Source organism: Lepisma saccharinum, chromosome 21, assembly GCF_977018435.1.
Source record: "Lepisma saccharinum chromosome 21, izLepSacc3.1, whole genome shotgun sequence".
In the NCBI taxonomy this organism is placed as follows: Eukaryota; Metazoa; Arthropoda; class Insecta; order Zygentoma; family Lepismatidae; genus Lepisma; species Lepisma saccharinum.
In genome coordinates, this window is record NC_139249.1 from 45,742,798 (window position 1) to 45,764,435 (window position 21,638).

The 21,638-nt window shown below is 37.1% G+C and overlaps 1 protein-coding gene across 7 annotated transcripts in view; it reads right to left on the reverse strand.

The window, feature by feature from the left end:
- Positions 1–12,739: 12,739 nt before the first annotated feature.
- The window catches only part of Sin3A (SIN3 transcription regulator family member A), a 159,188-nt gene continuing 150,289 nt past the window's right edge, over positions 12,740–21,638 (reverse strand). For all 7 annotated transcript variants that reach the window (XM_083142494.1, XM_083142490.1, XM_083142495.1 and 4 more), the window contains 4 exons: positions 19,568–19,750; positions 18,148–18,464; positions 16,330–16,531; positions 12,740–14,360 (listed from right to left, as the gene is read on the reverse strand). In XM_083142494.1, coding sequence (XP_082998620.1) covers positions 14,130–14,360; positions 16,330–16,531; positions 18,148–18,464; positions 19,568–19,750 — 933 coding nt within the window. In that variant the 3' untranslated portion in view covers positions 12,740–14,129. The remainder of the gene's footprint in view (positions 14,361–16,329; positions 16,532–18,147; positions 18,465–19,567; positions 19,751–21,638) is intronic.

The window sequence follows — 21,638 nt, forward strand, 5'->3', positions numbered from 1 at the left end:
GGAGTTTAGTCTGGTGTGTGTGTGTGGTTGAATTGCTCCAAGGAATATTGTACGTAGAGTACGTATTCCAGTTTTCTTTCTCGGTTTGCAACAACTGCGTGGACACCTGTGTGACATTACGTGGGTGCTAATCATGGTAGTTGTGATCCATCACTCGGATGGAAAGTGCCCTGTTGCTGGGCAGTTCTCGAACAGGACAATGGGGGAGTACTCTACCGACGAGCTTGCTGATATGCATCTCGTTTATCAAGAAGCAAACCGAAACAGCCGTGAAGCACCGTGTTCGTATCACGAACGTTTTCTCAATAGGCGGTTACCAGCACATGCACTCTTTCATAGACTTGATGCTCAACTGTGTGAAATTGGATCTCTACTACCCCTTAGGTGGGATTGTGGAAGACCCCGCACTGTGCACACTGTGCAATTGGAAGAGGACGTGTTGGACGCGATGCGAGACCGTCCTGGCACCAGAACACGTGTCATTACTCGTACGCGACTAACTCACCATAGCAATGTGTTCTGCATTCTTCAGGAGTATGGATTGCCCCATACAAATTGCATAAGGTGCACTACATACTGCCCACAGACTTTCCTCTACGCATGGATTTCTGCCAATGGTATGTGCAATGAACTCTTGCCATTCCAGATTCCCAACAATAGTTTTGTGGACCAATGAGGCAATGTTCACCAGGGACGGCATGTTCAATAGCCACAACAGCCACGTCTGGGATATGGACAATCCGCAGGCAATCATTGTGCTCCATCATCAACATAGGTTCGCAGTGAATGTGTGGTGTTGCGTAGTAGGTGACCACTTTATAGGCCTGTACATTCTGCCCTCTACTTTGTGTGGTGGGAATTATCGGGTGTCTCTACATGACTTATGAACTTTTGGAAAACGTGCCACTGGGAGGTACACAACGTATCTGGTTTATAACACGACGGCATCCCCGTGCATTCCAACCGGGGAGCCAGGGCCTTATTCAACGATATATTTGGCGATCGTTGGATTGGCAGGGGTGGACCTTTACCGTGGCCACCTTGTTCCCCCGACCTCACACCACTGGATTTCCTTGTGTGGGGAGAAATGAAAAGGCTCGTGTATGAAACCTCTGAGGTTGAAAGTGTATGAAAGTGCTGAGGACCTCGTTGCTCGTGTTAGTGCCGCTGCTGGGACAATTGGTGACATGCCAGAGGTATTTGCGCGTACCAGACAATCAGTACTTCGCCTATGTCATCTTTGTCTCGAAGTCAATGGCGGACATTTTCAACAACGTCTCTGAGTATACTGGTGTTTGTGAGCCCCTATCAGCACAGCATAGTGTCCTTAAGCAAAAGGTGCGAGTGAAGATACTGGAGATCGCTGTACTTCATACCATCGATCTGCATGTGCTGATGTTGTGGGCTTATCAGTGGAATCCCTTCAAGATGTGCTGTGCCTGGAAATGTTACATGCCATTGTGTGCATTTTCTCGCCATTATCCCTCTTCATTCCTTCGAGGATTACCACTTTCTTTAGGGAAGTCTCTTGTAGTATGTACAGCCTGACGACATGTGGCCATTGTTTAACTTTTGTCTTTTGTACTGCAAAATAGTGTGTCAACATTAAGGGATTCAAAACGTTATTTTTTGGGTTTTCCCGTATTTTTTTCCATATGGGATGGTGTCCCAGCAGTAGTGGGACATGCAACAAATTGGTTTCTTTTCTTCTTCGTACCGCAATGTGAACCATGTACAACAGGAGATTTGCAGTTGTTTTCCTATTTCCCGAGTGTGGGATGGTGTCCTAGCACTAGTGGGACATGTAAACATACGTCGTAATTTTTACTGGCTACATTCCGATCTCAACATTATGTAGAAAATAGTAGTAAATTTCCTGTATTTTCCATCAGGTGATTGCCCACTTTCTTTGAGGGTCCCCTTGCGTAATTTACACTGGGCCTCATTGCTGCACCATTGTGTTCGTCAGGTACGACTTTCTTTGTATTCTTTTAATCCGACATTGATGTTTTTCTTCCTTCTTGAGTTATTGTGCTTTACACATGGTGCGAGGCGATTTTCGCACGCCTGTCACTTGCAAACGGTGCCGATTTTGACATTTTTTCACATGGCATTTTTCCTTGTTTTTACTTGTCGAATCACCTCCCAAGCATTGTAACAGGTATTTTGCAACACCCTGTAGAGATTCCAAAGCATAACCTTTTGATTCTACTAAATAAACCAATATGTGTGTTGACAATTGTAAGTTTCTGTGCAGCATCTGATAACAGTAACTGAAGATAAGCCATCCTCAAATCATACTCTATCGGTATTGGCCGATATAGGCATATCGGTAAAATTAACGATTATTTTACCGATCTGATATATCAATAAATATCTGATAATTTACTTCAAAATTCTGCCATTTTGTTGTAATTTTTAGGATAATCTCCATGCCCTAATTTCTAATAAAATAAATGTCTAAATATGCAATTTCAGTATCGGCCCATCCTTAATGAAAATATGATCAGGCATGCTGCAATTAAACTTTACATTCTCTGTCATTTTATTAATCGTAGAGGAAAAGTCAACACATAATCTTAGCAAACCGTTCTTCTTCATTACTGTAACTAGTGGTGAAGCCCAATTCGAGTAAGCAATTGGTTCCCACAGTCCTGATTTAACTAATTCACCAGTCTCAGCTTCTATTTTGTAACGTAAACAATATGGAATATCGTAAGTTTTTCTGAAGACAGGAACAGCTCCTGGTTTCAATGGTATGTCCACATTGAATGGTGTTATGGGCTTGGACATATCTCTGTCAAATACTGAACTAAAATCTTGTTTGATTTGTATGCATAATTCATCTGGCTTATCTAACTGTTTAGAATTCGTCTTATAACTCTGATTAATTGATTTCTCCACAAAGGATTAATTACATTCAACCACGATCGCCCGATTAAAGGATTTTGTAGTTTTTCTGAAAAAACCATACTCGACATCTATAAATGCCTGGCCACAAACAGATAACATATTATTGCCTACACCTTTAATCACGATATTGGTAGACTGAATAGGTATATTTGGAAAACATTTGTTATACAAATCTGAATTAAAAAGGGTAACAGCCGATCCTGTATCGACTTCACACTGTATAATATAACCTTTACAATTGGAACATGTTCTGTTAAGGATCTTTGCGAAATAAATAAATAAATTAATGCTCAAATTTACCAAGTGAGGCTTTGCTGTAGCTACATGTACAGTGTTGGAAGATGAATTATGATTGTTAGGACTAGGCCTAACCGGATCTAAATGATATAGCGATAAAACATCTAGGTTGTTTTGCATCTTGGCTAATAACGAGTTATCATTGCAAGTATTATCCTTTTGTAATGGTTGAGACTTATTAACTGTAGAATCTTTGAATCGCTGTTTGTTCCTACAACGTTGATGCCAGTAACCTCTTATCCCACAATATGTACACACAGAATTCCTTGCTGGACATAAACCTATTCCAGGACTCACTGTATATTTAGAACAAGGGTGAAACTGTTTACTATAATCCGGAGAGGAAAGTACTTTAGATGAACTTGCCCCAGCAGACTGATTCCGAGATGGAACTGTAGTCTGTCTATTGCCTGTCACATTGCATTTGTTTCCTGTCTGTCGTGCTAAAATAAGAGATATCTTTCGTAATTTCATTGCGGACGAACATTCTAGCTTCTTTTTCTAAAGCTTCCATTTGTAAAGCACTATCCTAACTTTTACTAAACGTCAATGAAGCATCAGATAATAACTTTTTTCTAGTAGCCTCGGAACGAATTCCCACTATCAACTGTTCAACTAAGGCTTCTTCTAAATATTGCTCTATAAGGGGGATTTGGTTTTTATTGGGAGCTGCTTCGTTTATATTACGTTGCTTTAAAGTTGGTTTTACAAAAGGTTAACTTTAAATATATAATACCGGGTTTTCGTAAATGATTGTCGGGGTTTCCTCATTGTTGTAATCGATGTGGGTGAATGACACGGTGAACACAAATGCACGATATTGTTGAGAAACTCAACAAGTTTTGTTCCTTATTTGTTTCATAGACCTCTGTCTCCTGATTCTGCCGCCAGGCGGCAGTTTTCCAAAATGGCGGATATTACTAGCGAGAAGGCATTCTGTGTCCTTGAATATCACGCAACGAGGTCCGTTACAGTTGTGCAACGACATTTTCGTGCGCGATATCGGAAAGATGCACCGTCAGACAATTCGATTAGAAGGTGGTATGCACAGTTCAAAGAAAAAGGTTGCATTTGAAAAGGCAAGAACAGAAGTCGACCATCAGTGTCGGAACATGATGTGGAGCGAGTTCGTGAAACCTATCTACGATGCCCGAAGAAATCGATTCCTGCTAAATCCAAGGAACTAAACATTCCGAAGACAACATTATGTAGTGTTCTACGAAAACGGCTAAACATGGAACCATACCGCCTAAGTCTGCATCAAAAGCCAACACGTAAGGACCGTCGTGTACGAGAAACGTTCTCCAGCGATATGCAAAATCTCATGGCTGACGATAACAATTTCATCGAGAATTTAGTTTCCACTGACGAGGCGACATTACACCTAAGTGGAAAAGTAAACACACACAATGTGCGCATATGGGGAACGGAAAATCCTCATCCTCATCAGGTTCGGGATCATTGCTTAACAGAAAATTACCACAACGTTGGATTGGACGGAGTTATGAGGATGAAAACCTTTGATCATGGCCTCCTCGTTCACCTGACCTTTCTCCTTGCAATATTTTTTTTATCTGGGGATACGTAAAAGATACCGTTTGCCATTACCCACTACCATTGAGGAACTGAAAACACGCATAACGAATTCCATCAACAGTGTTACACGTGATATGCTATCCTGAGTGTGGCAGGAAATGGACTATCGCTTAGATATCTGCAGGATATCGCGAGGCGAGCACATGGAACGTTTATGACTTTGTCATAAAAACTTGGTGAGTTTTCTAACATTTTGCAAAAAATTGCATGTATCTATCTTTATTACGTAAAATACAGTGCTTGTTTGTAACCCCGACAATCATTTACGAAAACCCTGTATATCAAAAACAGCAAAAACAAAAGAGAACCACGCTTTACGTGGCCACACGCAGACCCTATTCCACGTGTGGTGTTCCGTATAGTAACAGATATCCCCTGAGAAATCTGTTAAGCAACAGACGAACTTTAGCCTAACTTTAATAATCGGTAACTAGAGGAGGGCTTAATAGGCTTATGATTCACTAAAATGATAGAAGGTCAGACACCTTTAAACGACATATTTATTCATTGAAAAGAACATCGCTTGTGGCATAGCTGCCACCAAACATGAGCACTTCACTGTACAAGACACAAAAAAAGATATACAAAAGATTTTGTACTTACATATCAGCCGTTTTCACACTATATCAATCCTACCTGGGGCCTTACACACGTTATTTCACTCTTTATTGCCACATCCTGACACATGGACAAATTTGTGGTACACCACACTAAAAAATTACTATTATGTGCTTCCTTGGTGTAACAAAGGCTTTGGGGGGTGATAAATGAGTTTTCCTGGCTTTTCTTGGATGGATGGCTAAGAACAACTTGGATATTCTTCGATATCCTATGGATGCTTGTATGGCGTCAGTTCTGCCGACCATGTGGTCTGGATTTCCACATGGGATGAGGGACACAAAACTCGCTATTTTGCTGAATTTTCACTGGGATCCTTAAATGCACTTGCGGACACAATATCCCACTTGGTCACACACACTTAGGTCTGTGTTTACTGTAACAGGACCTTAGATCCCTTTTCCCTTTATGTATCCTTTGTTGCTGGCACAGGTGGCCATTCTCACACTGGATTTTACCAGCAACTTCCAAGCTGACCTGCTCTCAGGTGGGTCTGTAATACAAGTGAGCTTGACTAGCAAGCTCAGAACACAATAGGCCATCTGAAAGTCTCCTCTGTGACGTCACAGCCTTGACGGCTTCTCATTGGCCAGCTGGAGTCCTTTGAGATCTTTCCTTGTCTTTGGGAGAATTGCCACTTTCTCCCACCAGATGGCAGAGTTATCAATTGCTTAAAAAGCATAAACAAAAGTGTTTTTTCAGCTTTTCTGGCTTAGTTATGCCAGATAATTGCAAATGAGTTTACTTTTAATAAATTAGGCATTATTTTACCTATGGGTGAGTGTTATCTCTGATTTTCAGTAAAGAATAAAAGATTTAGTAAACATGTGATTTGGAGCACATGGTTTTTGTTCTCCAAAATGGCTACTGTTAGCCTAACAATGGTTGGTTCTTTATAAATAAAGCATTTCTACCCCTCCCATGAGTGACAACTGGTTGGTAAACATGACCCATGATTCTAATTGGGGGTGGGGGGTATAAGTTTCTGGGAAAATAGCTCTCACAAGCTTTCCCTGATGCCAACCTAATGGCCCTTGTACTTAGGTTGGCCTGTGGTTATTTGTGTATGGGCATGTATGCCCAATGCTGATTGGTCATAGCTCGTACATACATTTTAGTAGGGATGGAACCGATTAATCGGTACTCTATCGGTATCAGCCGATATAGGCATATCGGTGTATCGGTAAAATTACCGATTATTTTACCGATCTGATATATCGATAAATATCTGATAATTTAGTGCAAAATTCTGCCATTTTGTTGTAATTTTTATGCATAATCTCCATGCCCTAATTTCTAAAAAAGTAAATGTCTAAATATGCAATTTCTTTTTCACTGCAGTCACCTTGAAACACACATTTATTAAGGAGGTCAATGTACCTTACAGGTTCTTCAAGGACCATTTCTAATTTCATATCAGATCGGTAGAATATCGTTTATCGGTATCGGTAAATTTTATATCGGTATCGGCCAAAATTTCATATCGGCCCATCCCTACTTTTTAGAGCCTGTTGCTTAAGTCTAATCATGAAATCTGCAACTGATTCACCAATCTCTTGCACACATTGCCTAAACTTAAATCTTTCGACATACTTATTGGCAGTGGTCGGAAGTAGCGTGCTACTTGTAGCGTCGCTACTGTAGCTAGCTACAAAATTTGTAGCGGGTGCTGTAGCGGCCCTACATTTTGAAAATTGTAGCTGTAGCTGTACCGAAGCTACAAAATTCCTGTAGTTGTAGCGAAAATTTCGCTACAGCTACATTTCTTCTCTGCATTATGAGGAAACTTTTGAAAGTGACCACAGCGTTAAAAAAAATCGACAATAACGCTTACTTTTGGAAGAAATTCATAAAGGCAGTCTATTACATGGAAATACGTATAATCTAGATTATAAATATCTTGATATCGCAGATTATAGGTACCTGTGTAATATATTTCATTAGTATAGAATACATCTAATATCCAGATAACTAAACTGAACTGGCATATATGAATATATTCTGGCTAACGGTTACGTTTTTTAGCTGCATCGCTATTTTGGTGAGAAACATGCCTCGTTTGCGGCAAACCTAAAAAAAGGCCTCATTTGCGCCACCCCAGGAACAAATCCTATTGATATCCATGGTGTAAGAGGCAGGTAAATGTCATTTATCTCTGTGTAAAACACAACTTGCAGCGCAAAAACTAGCAATCCAGTCTCCACTACAATGACAAAGCAATACTGCCAGCAATCAATGGTTCAGCATTAATCATTGTTATCATATAGGATCTCACCAGCAAGAATGATAGAAATGCACTTTTTGGAATTACAATTATTTTCAATATAATATTTTTTCAGAAATTATAAAATTGCAACATGTTTACAACACTCGAGTTTACACACCACTCTCCTCAACATATTTTATGATTTTGTAAAAAGTATGTACGAGATATTGACTTTTCTTCAGAAACGATCATTTTCTTTAGTTAATATACAGTTTCCAGATGTATGTACTTCTTCTACTTTTACATTGCTTTTCTGTATTTTTTTTCTAATCATGGCAATGAGGCTGAATGGTTTATTTTGTTATTAGTCTCTCTTTCTGCCACTTTTGGCTAATTGTGAGAATGAGAAAGAATGGTGAATGATGATGATGATCAGTGTGGAGAATGGAGGAGCAGGCCAACTAAGTGTCTTTCCTAGTTTTTGTTTTTAGTCCACTTTATGCACAGAGACAAGTTAATCCAGACTGGATCTGAACCACTGGTGCCTCCGCCAGGTATCTAACCTGGAACTCTTTGATTACAAGGTGACAAAGTTTCCACTGTGCCTTCAGGGAAACATTCCCAACAGGAAACTTACATAAAGCATATCTCCACCTGTCGTTCATTTAGCTATACCAAAGAACCACCCCCCCCCCCTTCCCAGCTATCTGCAAAGTTAGAGCAAACATCTATCGAATTACGCTCATATAACGATCGTATTTTCCAGTAAGTACAACTATCAATCATAGTAGGGGCTTCTTTGAATATCCATGTGCTTGCTTCAAGTTTTTTCTTATGCATAAGTAGTGCAAAAGTAGCGAAGTAGCGAGTAGCGCACATGAGTAGCGTAGCAAGCTACTTTTTAGTAAATGTAGTTGTAGCTGTAGCGAAGCTACATTTTTGGATAAGTAGCGGTAGCTGTAGCGAAGCTACCTTTAAAATGTAGCGTTCTGATCACTGCTTATTGGTCTTTGGCTTAAAATGAGACAACAGCCTATCCTTCAGCACTGAATAAGGCTGTAACTGTACTTGCTCAGGAGCAGGAAGATTTTTCAATACTTTAAACATGGTAGCTCTAATCACTGAAATCAATAACGGCAATTTGTGCTCCTCAGGTAACTTTTGTTCAAAAGGAAGTAAGTAATCATCGATATCCTCTGTTTCAGACCAAAACTCAACAAATGTTATAGGAGTCGACATAATGAGATTTAATAAAAAAAAGCTACTCACATGAATATCGACAATCGTTGTACCACATGTTGTAAAGAAAAATAATGTCATTCTGACTTAATCAGTACCCTTACTTACAGTGATGCAAATCCTGCAACCACTTCATGGATAATCTTCCACAGTATTCCATCCTAAACGACTGCGCCATAAATTATATCATCTCGCTCCCCGTTGCTTAGACATACTTCATGATAAATAAAAGTCATTAAGTACAATACCAAACAATGATAACACCGGTTTAATTGTGCAAAACTAACACATAATATATCACAATAAAAATGTATTTATGTATACATTTATTCCATGTTCATCCATCCATATAACAAAGTCTTGAAGTCATGGTAACCCACACAGACTATAAAGTTGGTTACCTTTTCTTTATAATTTTCATCTATCAGTGCCGTGCCACAACTTTAAAAAAAAGAACCGAAATTATGGGACTCTGATACTTTGCATAATTACGGAAAATTTTGAACTTTGGGCCTTTGCCGCCGCTTCCACCATGGACCCTTAAATGTTGGATGTTACTTAAAATGTAGCTTTTTACCTATTCTTACATTTAGAATTTAAGTTGTTCAAAGAGATGCAGTGGTTGAGAAGTTGCAGCCTTTTATCTTCAATTTATCCCATAGTTACAAAAGGGAAACAAAAAGTAATTTCATACGATGCTTGCTAATAATAGTAATAATGGATGTATTGTTTTGTAATTTGAGTATATAATACCTTTAGACCAGTGGCTCCCAACCTTTCTGTCAGGGATCCACCTTGAAGGATATTACACTTCATGGGACCCATAAGAATGGGCACTGGCAGAATTACTTGTAGGGGTGTGCACCTAGTTTATATTATTATTTTTGCTAACACTGAGTACTCTAACTAACCATCTTTTATGCTTGCTTAAACAAATTACACATACTTCTTTCTATAAAAGTAAATATGTAATTCAAAAGACTAATTTACTCTAGTATAACATCTAACTAAACACACGTACTGAAATTCAAATATTGCCGGTAAAAAGCAATGGTAGTGTGTGAATAACAGAAATGTAGAGGCGGGTTGAATTTAAATTGTTAAAACAATATATGTTGGTAATTGAAATGTAATAGGTTTTTAACACACAGTAAATACATTTTTGAGCCAGACTTCGTGACCCACCAAACGACCCCTCAAGACACAACAATGGGTCGCACCCCATAGGTTGAGAAACTATGCTTTAGACGTAAAACAATGAACAAAAATAGACAGAACTGAAATATAGTGCATAGTTTTCAAGAAATGGCATGTTAATTCCTGCCATGTGTTGCTGGTCTTTATGTCGGCCACCCGTCCTCAATGGTAATACATCTGGTGGTCGAAATTTGAACCATCCGAATGCTAAAGGTGAATTGGTTTCACCCCAACTATATACCTATGCTGATTAATACCACTTTAAACCTAAGTCTGTGTAAACAATACTCTGACCTCCACTTCCTTCGACATTTATCAGTACTTTATTGCAACTATTGCCATATTGAAATATTCCCATTTTGCAGAATTGAATCAGAATGTCTAAATGTGGCATCCACTTTAGCTACATAATATTGGCATGTAAATAAAATTTCACGTTTTTGCACAATTTCCAGGATACAGAGACAGTGAAAGTTCTGCATGACTTTCTGTAGATCTTGAGAGATTTTCGGGCTTTGGAAAAGTTGGTGATTAAATTTGAACTGATACTTTCCAATATGGACGCCGTTAGTGGTGACATCACAAGTAGACGACAAGCTGGAAGTGAGTCTAAACGGGAAAACGTGTTTTCTTCCTATTCAAATCAATGGGTTTTTCCATCCGAAGGGTTAGATTTAATTATTGTAACAGCAGTTATGAAACAAAATTATGATGCGTATCGTACATCGATGTAAAGATGAGATTTCTGAGAATATGCCTATATATCACACATATCTTACAGAGAATAAGGTAAAGAATAACCGGAGTAAGAAAATCATACATTTTCAAAACATTCCACTTCCGAGCACAGCTGAAGCTCACAAGTCTGTCACGCTGCTGCTATGAATGATGGGAAACCAGCAGCCTCAGGTGATTCAACCCCTTGGCTGCAATTCCAGATTGGATTCCTTTCCGACATTCGCTTTACTCATTTTCCAACTCCATTTATTCTTTACATTCTCACCTGTAAGGCATATGTTATAGACGTATTCTCCGAAATCTCATCTTTATATTGATGTACGATGCACTTCTCCGAAATCTCATCTTTATATTGATGTACGATGCACATCACATTTTTGTCTTGTAACTGCTGTCGCAATTCTTAAAGTTACTTACTCCTTGCAATGGGAAACTCAATGTATTTGAATAGGGAAAAAAAGCATGTTTTTATTTGTTTAGACTCAGTCCCAGCTAGTCTGCTGTGACGTCACACTAACGGAGTCCATTGATAGTGCTGATATGGCATCATGTCCGCCCTACTAACAAACTATTTCTTGTTTGCTTAATTCGCAAACATTCAACAATACAAAAGGCAATTATAAACCAGCAATGTGATTAACCAACTCTCTAGACTTCTTAAACCCAAAGTTTTATGGCTGCAGCAACACAAGCTTTCCATTTGTTCCTACCTGGGCAAGATCAATCCAATCTTTTCCATCCTTACCAATTTCCTTCTGGTCCATCTCAATGTTATCCCCCCATCTGTCTTGACCTTCCTACAGGTCTCTTACCATCAGGTTTCCCAACAAGAATCATGTAACTCTTCTATCCTCTCCCATTCATGCCACATGGTCTGCTCATCCAAGTCTTATTCTAATAATATCCACACATGCATACATATTATGTGATTAACACTAGAACGGCAAAGGATCTGATACCCCCTAGAGTAGTGGAAAGGGGTCATTTTGACCCCTCATAAGAAATTAGATTTATTTTAGAATGGGAACATATTTTTAATTTATATTATTTTCTGTTCTTTATGGATTATAATCAAAGTGTTTAGCTGGTTTGTGATACATTTTGATTACAAATAAAAATTATAATCATCAACAACTGAACACACTAGAATACACAACATTTCATCACAAGAAACTGCTACTTGATGTGACATGTTCCGAGACATCCTTCCCAGTCCAAGAAGACTACCTACACGACGACATGTAAACTGTGACAAGTGGGAACATGCTAAAGACAGGTACTGCAACCTAATGATGAAATTGCAGCATGTATAAATGAAACTTACAGGGGTCAAATTGACCTCTCCGCTGTTCTAGGGGTATAATATGAAATTTCACAGAAATAAATTATATTTTGTAATTTTAAATATACCTCTTAAAAAGGACAAAGAATTATCAAAAGTCACAAAATTCCGAGGAAAAAGTAACAGGATAGTTATTAAAGGAACGGTGAAGGTAGGGGCCATTTTGACCCCTCCCGCCCTTCTAGTGTTAAGAAAAAAAATTACCTGTTTAGATGTTAATCACAAATTTTCTGGGGCATTCAAGTAAATAAAAAAAAATGCAGAATCATACCTGAATATGAAATTTTAAAAATGTTGAACATCACTATGATGGTATGCCCCAAAAATTTGATATTTTTAAAAAAATGCAAGAAAAAAAATTCTGGATGTCTGCTACAAGCCAGCTGTGTTTGATTCGTGCTTTGGTTTCAGTTTGTATATGCCTATTTGCATGTACTACTACCTGTTTTACTTTTCATTTTTTTCTAGTTTTTGTCACATATCCACACTAAATCTTAAATACCCATGTTCAAATTATTTACTAATTTTCAAACTATGATTTCATGCATTCACTTGATACGCATATATAACAGGGAAACTGAAAAACATTCAAAAACAAATGAAAAAGTTTTATTACATCTGTGAAAATGGACATTGTATATAACCAATATATACAAGAATGTTACAAAAGTCTGACAGAAGTCATTAAAACCAATTATGAGAGGTTGTGATCAGATGTAAAGGAAGTGTGTTTTTGAACAATACTGTTTACAACTTATTTCTCTTTATATACATGCAATGAAAAACAAGTTTTCCGTATTTTTCTTACCTCGCAAAATATAAGATGGCAATCTATGTAAAATAGTATGCACTGATATCAGAGTTTTTGTTTTAAATCGTATTTACTGTACAAGTTTGCTTCTGCCATAATTATGCTCTATTCAACTGCATAGACTCAAGTGAATAAATTTTACTACAATAGCATATAAGGGGGCACAGACATTTATTTTCTTCTGATGTAAGAACACTACATGCAGTGTGGCACCTTGGCAGTTATTTTTTTGAACGTTTTCCCCTTTATTACAAAAATACTTCATATTTTCACATTAAAAGTACAATCAGTAAAAAGAAAAAGCATGGTAGTGCTCCTACACACATGGTTAAAAATAGGGAACATGTCATATCGCTTATCACAAAACGACCAACACTACTCAAAAATATCTGTACATTAAATATCTACACTGTGCATAACTATAAAACTCTTGATTTTCTTTGTCTCTACTTACAAGATAATTGTGGTATTTTTGTTGATCCAAATAAAAAGGATGGACAATTATTTTTCAATAAATAAACGTTAGACGAAAGGGAAAGAGCAAGATGCACATATTAAAAACAAAAGTTGCGCTAAAAGATCATGTTTAACTTGATGATACGAGTCTTGCGAAACTGTTGGATGAAAGAAAAGTCTCAATTATGCTTCACAATTGCACGTCATACTGAAGTTACTAGTGCTTTCCCTGCACACTGTCCATCAACTTTAAAATGCTCTACAGCATGAAAACAATATTAAAAAGTCTGTCCAATTTTTGCATCGATGAAGCTACTAGTGTAGGATTTCATAAGTGTAAAGTTGATATTGTTGAATATTAAATTAGAAAGTTGTTTGATCCGAGTGTAATATGCACTTCTGTTTGCTTATTTTCACCAATATTTTGTACTCTTGCATGCATTGTTGCACGGCCACGTTAACGGTAAAAACAGGTACTGAGAGCACTGATTGGTTTGTAGGTGCTGCCGGTTTTCCTTTGAGTCTGCAGTGTTGCCGCTGTACATGATACACTTTCACGCACTCTTCCATGATCTTCAGAAATCCACAGCACTTACGCCAACCCAACCTTCCCCTGCGAACACCCTCTACCATGTCGCACACATACATCTTCACTCGCAGCCACACACTGCCTGAGCTCGCACATTATGGTTCATCCATTATCTCGTCAGTAAATGTTAAGATTCATCCAGTCTTTCCACTCGGTACCTGTTGTACGAAGAGTAAGGAGGTTTCGCAAGGTCATTGTCTGTGAGGACTCTTGTGCGGTTGGGAATAACACCGTCCCCTCGCCCCATCAGCCAATCGACACAAGACTTTTGCTGAGAGTCTGTAACATTGTCCCCAGACCAGTGATTATGCCACGCACGGAATTTAGAGTTCAACTTTATTGACACTGCTTTATGTGACTGGAAAGAAAGAAGAAAAGAAAAAGTTTTATCTCTACAAGAAAGCATAAACACAAGACATTTTGAATGTAAATCAAAGAGTCATATTTGATTATGCTGGTAAAAACTAGTTTCTAGTTCAATATAGGGATGGACTGATGTAAAATTTTTGCTGATACTGATAAAGCACAGATAATATTTTCTTACAGAAAACTGATGTAACAAGGGCACTGTAATTGAATTTGCCTTGCATTAGACATTTGCAAAACTATGGTATATGAATATGTTTACATCCATAAAAATAGTAAAATGGACAAATTAGGCACTAAATTGGAGGCTAGATATATTGGATTGGTACTACTGTCGGATGATAAACAGACATGCCAATAATGATAAAAGAGTAACAATTAATGTGGCCTGCCCCTAATACAGCGTGTTTCAAATCTCTCATCCTAACTTTGATTAAAGATATATTCACCCTGAGAATCCTTTATAACAAAGCCTTGTGTATATACACACATAAAATACCTTTGGTTGCCAATTTATTTCATACAGGAATTTCTAGAAATTAATGATGGGACTCAAGACTTTTTTTATTTTTTTTCCCCACAGAATGCCAATTTCAAGGGACAAAAGGGACCACACATAACAGGGTCATAATTCTAAGTTTTGTGACAGGCAGCTGACTTGTGCCCTTCCCTAATGTCATTCCTGAATTATAATTTTTTTCTTGGATTTCTATGCAAAATGTTGAAACACAGTATCCGTTATGTATTTAAGAAAGTTTTCAAATATTCACATTAAAAGGTTTGCATGGAGAGTATGACTGTAATGGGACCGTTGCTATCAAAATTTTCAATTGATGCACTGGATATTTGTGTCTGAAGATATTATCTGCCATCTGGTTTGCTATTTGTTCAACTTAGGAACATAAATGTAGTTTCCAACCATGTCATTTCTAGGAGACTATGGCCCAGGAAATTAATGTGTAACATGTGGGTAAATGCCAAGAATATGACTGTGTGAAAAGAGCACCAAAATCATTTGGTTTGTTGAATGCTGTGAAGAATAAATACATTTACAAAGATCGAGATTCTGCAATACCGTATTTCACAGCATAATCGTTGCAGAATTTATGCCATTTTTTTTTTTTTTTTTTTAAGTGCCAGTATTACTGGTACTTAAAATTATTTATTGCTAAACTGTCTTTGAGGTCAGTCTAGGATACACGGAATACACGTGAATATACGTTACAACTAAATAGTTCAGACACATCATTTCTTCATGACAGTTTAGCAAACATTTTGCAACTCTGAAAAAATTATTACACTTGAGAAAATTTACTAGTGTTACAAAATTTAATCTTCTCTGTCTGAAGATTCTGCGCTGCTATCATTGGTTTCGTTATCTGTCGTGTCTATTCGAGGATTACATGATGATCCTAATTTTGGACCAAAAAAAAAACAAGGTGTGACTATTATGCAGTGAAATATGGTATTTTTGAAGTCATTTCTTGTACTTTCCACCCCCTTTTTAACCCTCTACAGAACTGTCAAAAGTATAATTCTCTGCACACATGTGAACTTCATAGAGATTTACACAAAATATACACTGTACAACATTCTTTCAGATTTCTATTAGATGATCATGAAATTTCTGTGTTGAGAAATAATCTTACCAAAAAGGCACATTTGTACTGGGATAGGCCAATGTGTAGTTATTTCTATTTCTAATATTTTACATTGTTTTTCTATCTTTGGAGTTAATCGCAACAATGGGGGATGAAACTGTAGATGAGACAAACACAATGAACAGGGTTCAACCTTGGATCACAGAGTTTACCGATCACTCCATCATGAAGGCTAACAGAATATGGGGTTACGTGGATCATAAAAATCACACATTCTTTATTTTAAAGGCTTCTATTAATTCAATCTTTCACATAGATATATATCTCGAAATGCATGCAGATCTACTCAAGCACACCTACCTCCCGAGCTCTCTTTAAGGCCTGGCGTTTGTACAGATAGCTCTCCTTATTAACAACGAACACCATCGTATATGCATTAAGGTTGAATCTGCACTGGGTGGCATCCATTACATCTATGTTTCCTGCGGTGCTGTTGTTGATTCTCTTTTGTTTAGCAGTGTTCGCTCTTTCCTCATTCTCTGGCTTTTCTTCATCAGAACTACTGTAAGAGATAGTTACAAATAGTTACCTTGTCACTGCTTCTTATAACTGCTAGTAAAATTAATCCACAACCTTGTTTCAGAATAGATATGTAATACAATTATGCATATAAGAAATTTAGAAATTTACCTTGCCAAGTACACTTTATACAAAGACACAAATTGTGTGTCTAATACAAGACAAACATAGTGGAACCCCAATTTTATGTTGTATTTTTTTAATTATTATTTTCTATCTTGGTCCCCTGAAAAACATAAAATCATGGATCCACTGTAGTATGAATTATTACCAAATTAATTTTAATTTTCTGTATCTGATTTCTTTCTGCACTTGTTTCTCCACCTGTTTTTCTCCATATCTCCTTGTTAGTTATTATTTCTGCCAATTTTATTCCTAACATGAATCTTGAACATCTATTTATGTATACTTACAGTCTGTTTCTTGTAATTTGAGTAGAACAGATTGTATATGTGTGTTCATCTTTTGTTTCGTTGGCTATTTGTAGGGACACAAATTTATGGTAAATAAAAACTAAGAAAAATGGTAGCAAAAATGCTACATCAATGGCATTAACAGAAGCAAAATACATTTCTTTGCTATTTTTCTGCATTATAAATGGAAAGAACATACAAAAATGGTTGTAAATAGTTTGGATGAATTAAATTGTACAAGAAAACTGTTTTGGAGCACCCATTCACAAATACAGTGTTGTTGTTTTAGAATGTTTCGTGTAAAGTTCACTTTAAATTAAGAGAACTATCACATTTTAAATTTCTGACGCTCCTCTCCAGTAGGTCATAGTGATATGTAGAGAGAATAACATTTTTAAAAAAAAAAGCAGCAGGGCTAAACACCACCAAAACAATAAAAAACTATGACGATTCAAGTGTTGCAGGCTGCTTATATTCCATTATTATACTGCTTTATCTCCAGATGGCTCTCACATGCAGCCACAGGGCCAGTACCTCTGTTCACACTGTTTGAGTCTGTGAGTTTTCATATTATGTACGATGTATCAAATTTTTAGTTTTCCTCATTTTGAAAACAACCTGTATGAAATTAAGGACAAAAACTGTACCAACAAATATCGTGAGAGACAAAAACTAGGTGAGAAAGTAGAGGAAAACTAGTCTTGTGTGATTTAGTCTTAAATCTATAGACTGGTAGGCACACATGTGCAAACTTTGGGTCTTCCAATCTTGTTATATCCTACCAATAACAATAAACTTAGAAAGTTGTCTTCAATCCAATCGAATTACATTTTATTAGTGTACAATGACAGGAGAAATAAGGTTGTATACATCTTTGTACATTAGCTTGAAAAACTTCTGAAAAGCAGAAACAGTGTAAATCTGTTACTCTGCCTCAGCTGAAAAAGCATATTGGTATAAAAAAAATTATAAGTGGCAGAGGACCAAACTGATAATGAAGTGACAAAATTTTAGTTTTGCATTAAGTTCATTTAATGCACTAAGGACTTACTGGAACTGAATGTCTAGTTTCTAGTCATGTCTGAAAGGCCCTCAAAAAATATGGAATTCTTACAAACTAGTTCATGGAATTATAGGGCATACATTACATGAATGGATAACCCAAAATTACAATACAATTACAAACCTGCTCTTTTCTTTCTTCTCCCTTCCTTCTTCATCATCGTCAACCTCTATTTCAACTTTATCATTGTGTCTGTTCTTCACATCCTTGTTCAACTTTGCTTCCTTCCCTTTGCTGGCCTTCTGCCTCCACCGTCGGACATTCCGAGGAAGGAAGACTGGTTTCCGCACCAGTTGCTCCCTCAGCTCGTCAGACAGCGTTTCACCGTTTGTTGCAAACTTCTCTATGTACGTCGACCACTTCTCCACTTCCGTTGCAGGCTCTGGCTCTTCCACTTCTGTGTCCAGCAACTCCACCGTCAATTTACAGTCATGCTTGTACTGAAAGGATACAAATGTAGATAGATTACTTTCAATTAGCAATGGGGCAGATTAACCAGTACTCTTTCGGTACTGGGCAACATATGCATATAGGTGTACAGTATTGTTAAATTCACTGAAATTTAACTGATCTGATACACAGTGGGACCTTGATTTTATGTTTTTCAGTGAACCAAAATATACGCCATCCCCTAAATGTGGATGGCCTATCTATCCACAATGTGCTGTTGCAGTGCAGAAGGAGTATATACGTCCAGACTTTCAGAACATAACAATTATGTTAGGCTAGCTGTAGCAAAATCAAAAACAATAGCAGAAGAGGAAGAAGATGAAAGAGATATGTTAGATGTAAGAAAAGTTGTCTGCTGTTGTGTGGTGTAGTTTGTGCACAATAGAAAATTGATATATGACTCAAAAACTAAATTTTTGTGATGTGCATATAGGCTAATCTGGACTGGACCAATGGTTTAAAGTGAGGTCTGAACCAGTGTGCACCGGGTATCAAACCCGGGACCCCTTGATTACAGGGCAACAACATTACAACTAAGACATTGAGAAGACCTTGTTGCACAGGGAAGACCAAGTTCAAGAGATATTTTTTACAGAAGAATGCACAGAGAGTAAGGGGCCTCTGTAGTCACCACACTTATGCATACAACTCTTGGCTGTGGAGTTACCTCGAAGGTAGGGTTTATGAAACTAATACTATACTGTACCTGACTACATTATACTTATAAACAGAGAAAACCTGATTTTACGTTTCTGGATTCTACATTTTCTCGCACAATACATTTAATCTTGACGGTCTCAACAAAACAAAATACTATAAAATTTTCCTAGATTTTACATCCCGTATTTTAATTTTTTTCACCTCGGTCCCCTGAAAAACGTAAAATTGAGGTTTCACTGCAATAATATTAATCAATACTTTAATAGTTACAATTTACCAGCATTGATATCTGTATCAGTGAGAATTGGGAAGAGTATTGGCATTAGTATCGTTATAGTTTCCAAGTAAGATTGGGTCAGCCCTAGTATCTATTCAAAATGGTATGGCTAGCTGCAAATATTATATATTTTAAGATAAACGGAAGAAAACATACCACATATAGTTTAAAACAATTCTCATCTGCCAAAATGTGCTCTGCATGTCGCTGGTACACCAGTTCCATGCCTGCTCTCTGGTGGGCAGTGTTGCAAGGTCCGCCAGCAGCTCCTCTTCTCTGCTCCCTCTGAAATAGCTCCATACACTCTTGACACGTCTCATCCGTTACTAAATGCTGAAGCTGAAATTACAACAACAAACTGTAGAATTGACGAACTTCAAGGAGTGGCATTTTTACAATGTACTGCACACAAGTAGGATGAATAATTTGGATACACATACAAGTTTTCTACTCTTCCTTAAAACTCATGTGCATCATTTCAGGATATTTGGAACACTTCGGTGCACTTTTATGGTTCATATCAATAGTATTTGACATGAACAGAATGTAGGGGGTGGGGGAAACTTTTATCTGCACATCTTGATTTCCTAACTGTTAGATGCCTGGATACTTTCTATGATATTAACCTTAATGTTGAATCTGTTTTCAGTGCAAAATCTGAAATTATGTATTACTCTAAATACCATTTTTAACTCTTTAAAACAAGTTCAGGCTATTTCACAATTGCTACGCTCCATGTATCCCTGCTTTCACAAATGTACATTTTGTTGTGAATTACATAGATACAGAACAGAAGTGTTCCAAACATGTGAACGATACCACAATCTGTTCAGTGTAGATCAGGCAAGAATGTCATGTTGAAAAACATGCATGTGACAGCAACAAGAACAAAATTAAAACTTTTTTTCAGTAAAAATGTGGAGGTACAGCTTCCCACATTGTTAGTAATGGACATAGTTGAAGTCATGTAATCAGCACCATGCTCCTGTTGCCTCTAACCTCCATTTCAAGATCAGGTGAGAACCAGCACCACTTATGCATAGATATCAATAGGAAAATTGCCCATTGCTTTAATGAGAATGAAACCTGGGTCCCCCAAGTCTAATCACGGCACTCTACCAACTAGACCAGCATGAATCAGATACAGGACAGATGAATGATTCTTTACATTTTTTTCTTAAAAATCACTAAACAAAACAATTGCAAGAAAAGTTTTGAAAAATGTAAAAAATACAAATTTTGCATGGAAACAATTACAATGCATAAATTATAAATTGTTGACAATATGTAGAAAACCTACTTGACAGAAACGTTGTGTAAAAAAAAAAAAAAAAGGTAGGAAGGAGTATTCTGTGTTGAATTTGGGTGGAAGGCATTTTCTAAGTTTCTTTATGCATGTCGAACATCTCTTATTACATGAGTAATTTAACTTATTTTGCATGTCAAAGCAATAAAAGCATGAAAATTACTAACTTTAGACTTTTTTTTTAAAAAAAACTAGGAATTCACGTTATATAACAAGAGTCTAAAAGGTAAAAAACCAAGTCAGGAAGTGGATCCCTACTCTTCTAGAGCTGCTAGTGAGTGAACGAGAATAGAAGGTGGTATAGCCTGTATAGTTTTGGACAAACATACAGGATGTCCAACTATCTTCTTGTCAATCTTGACGAGGCATAAAGAGGTGTGTAGCTGCCACATGTCTATGTGAGTGTCCATACCCAAGAATTGGCAAAGGAACATGTGGTAGCCACACACTTTCATGAATCCTCAAGATTATGAGGAAAAAGAAGGTAAGAGTTTTTTAAGTTTGTCTGGAAGTATATTATTACGATGTAATTTATAGACATTAAAACTTTGAAAAATAGGCTGGTAAATAAGTACTAAAAATGATAAAATTAGACACTTAAAGGGCACTATAATATTAAGTCAGCAAACTTGGCATTGAACACAATATCTTAAGTTACACACTCAGTGATTTTTCATAGTAAATTGTAATTTTCTTATTTTTGTGTGGCTTTTCTGTTACTTGATGATCGGTGAATATTGACTTCTAGTGGATAAAAAAAGAAAGTAGAAAATGAGAATAAGAAAGGAAAAAGCACTCTAAATGTGTTAGCAGGAGGGACCCTGATTTTTTTGCCAACGCAGTAACACCAGAAAATGTTAAATGTTGCAAAAATGCTTATGTACAGTCATGGACACTTCTGGATTGTAGCAACTCCATCGA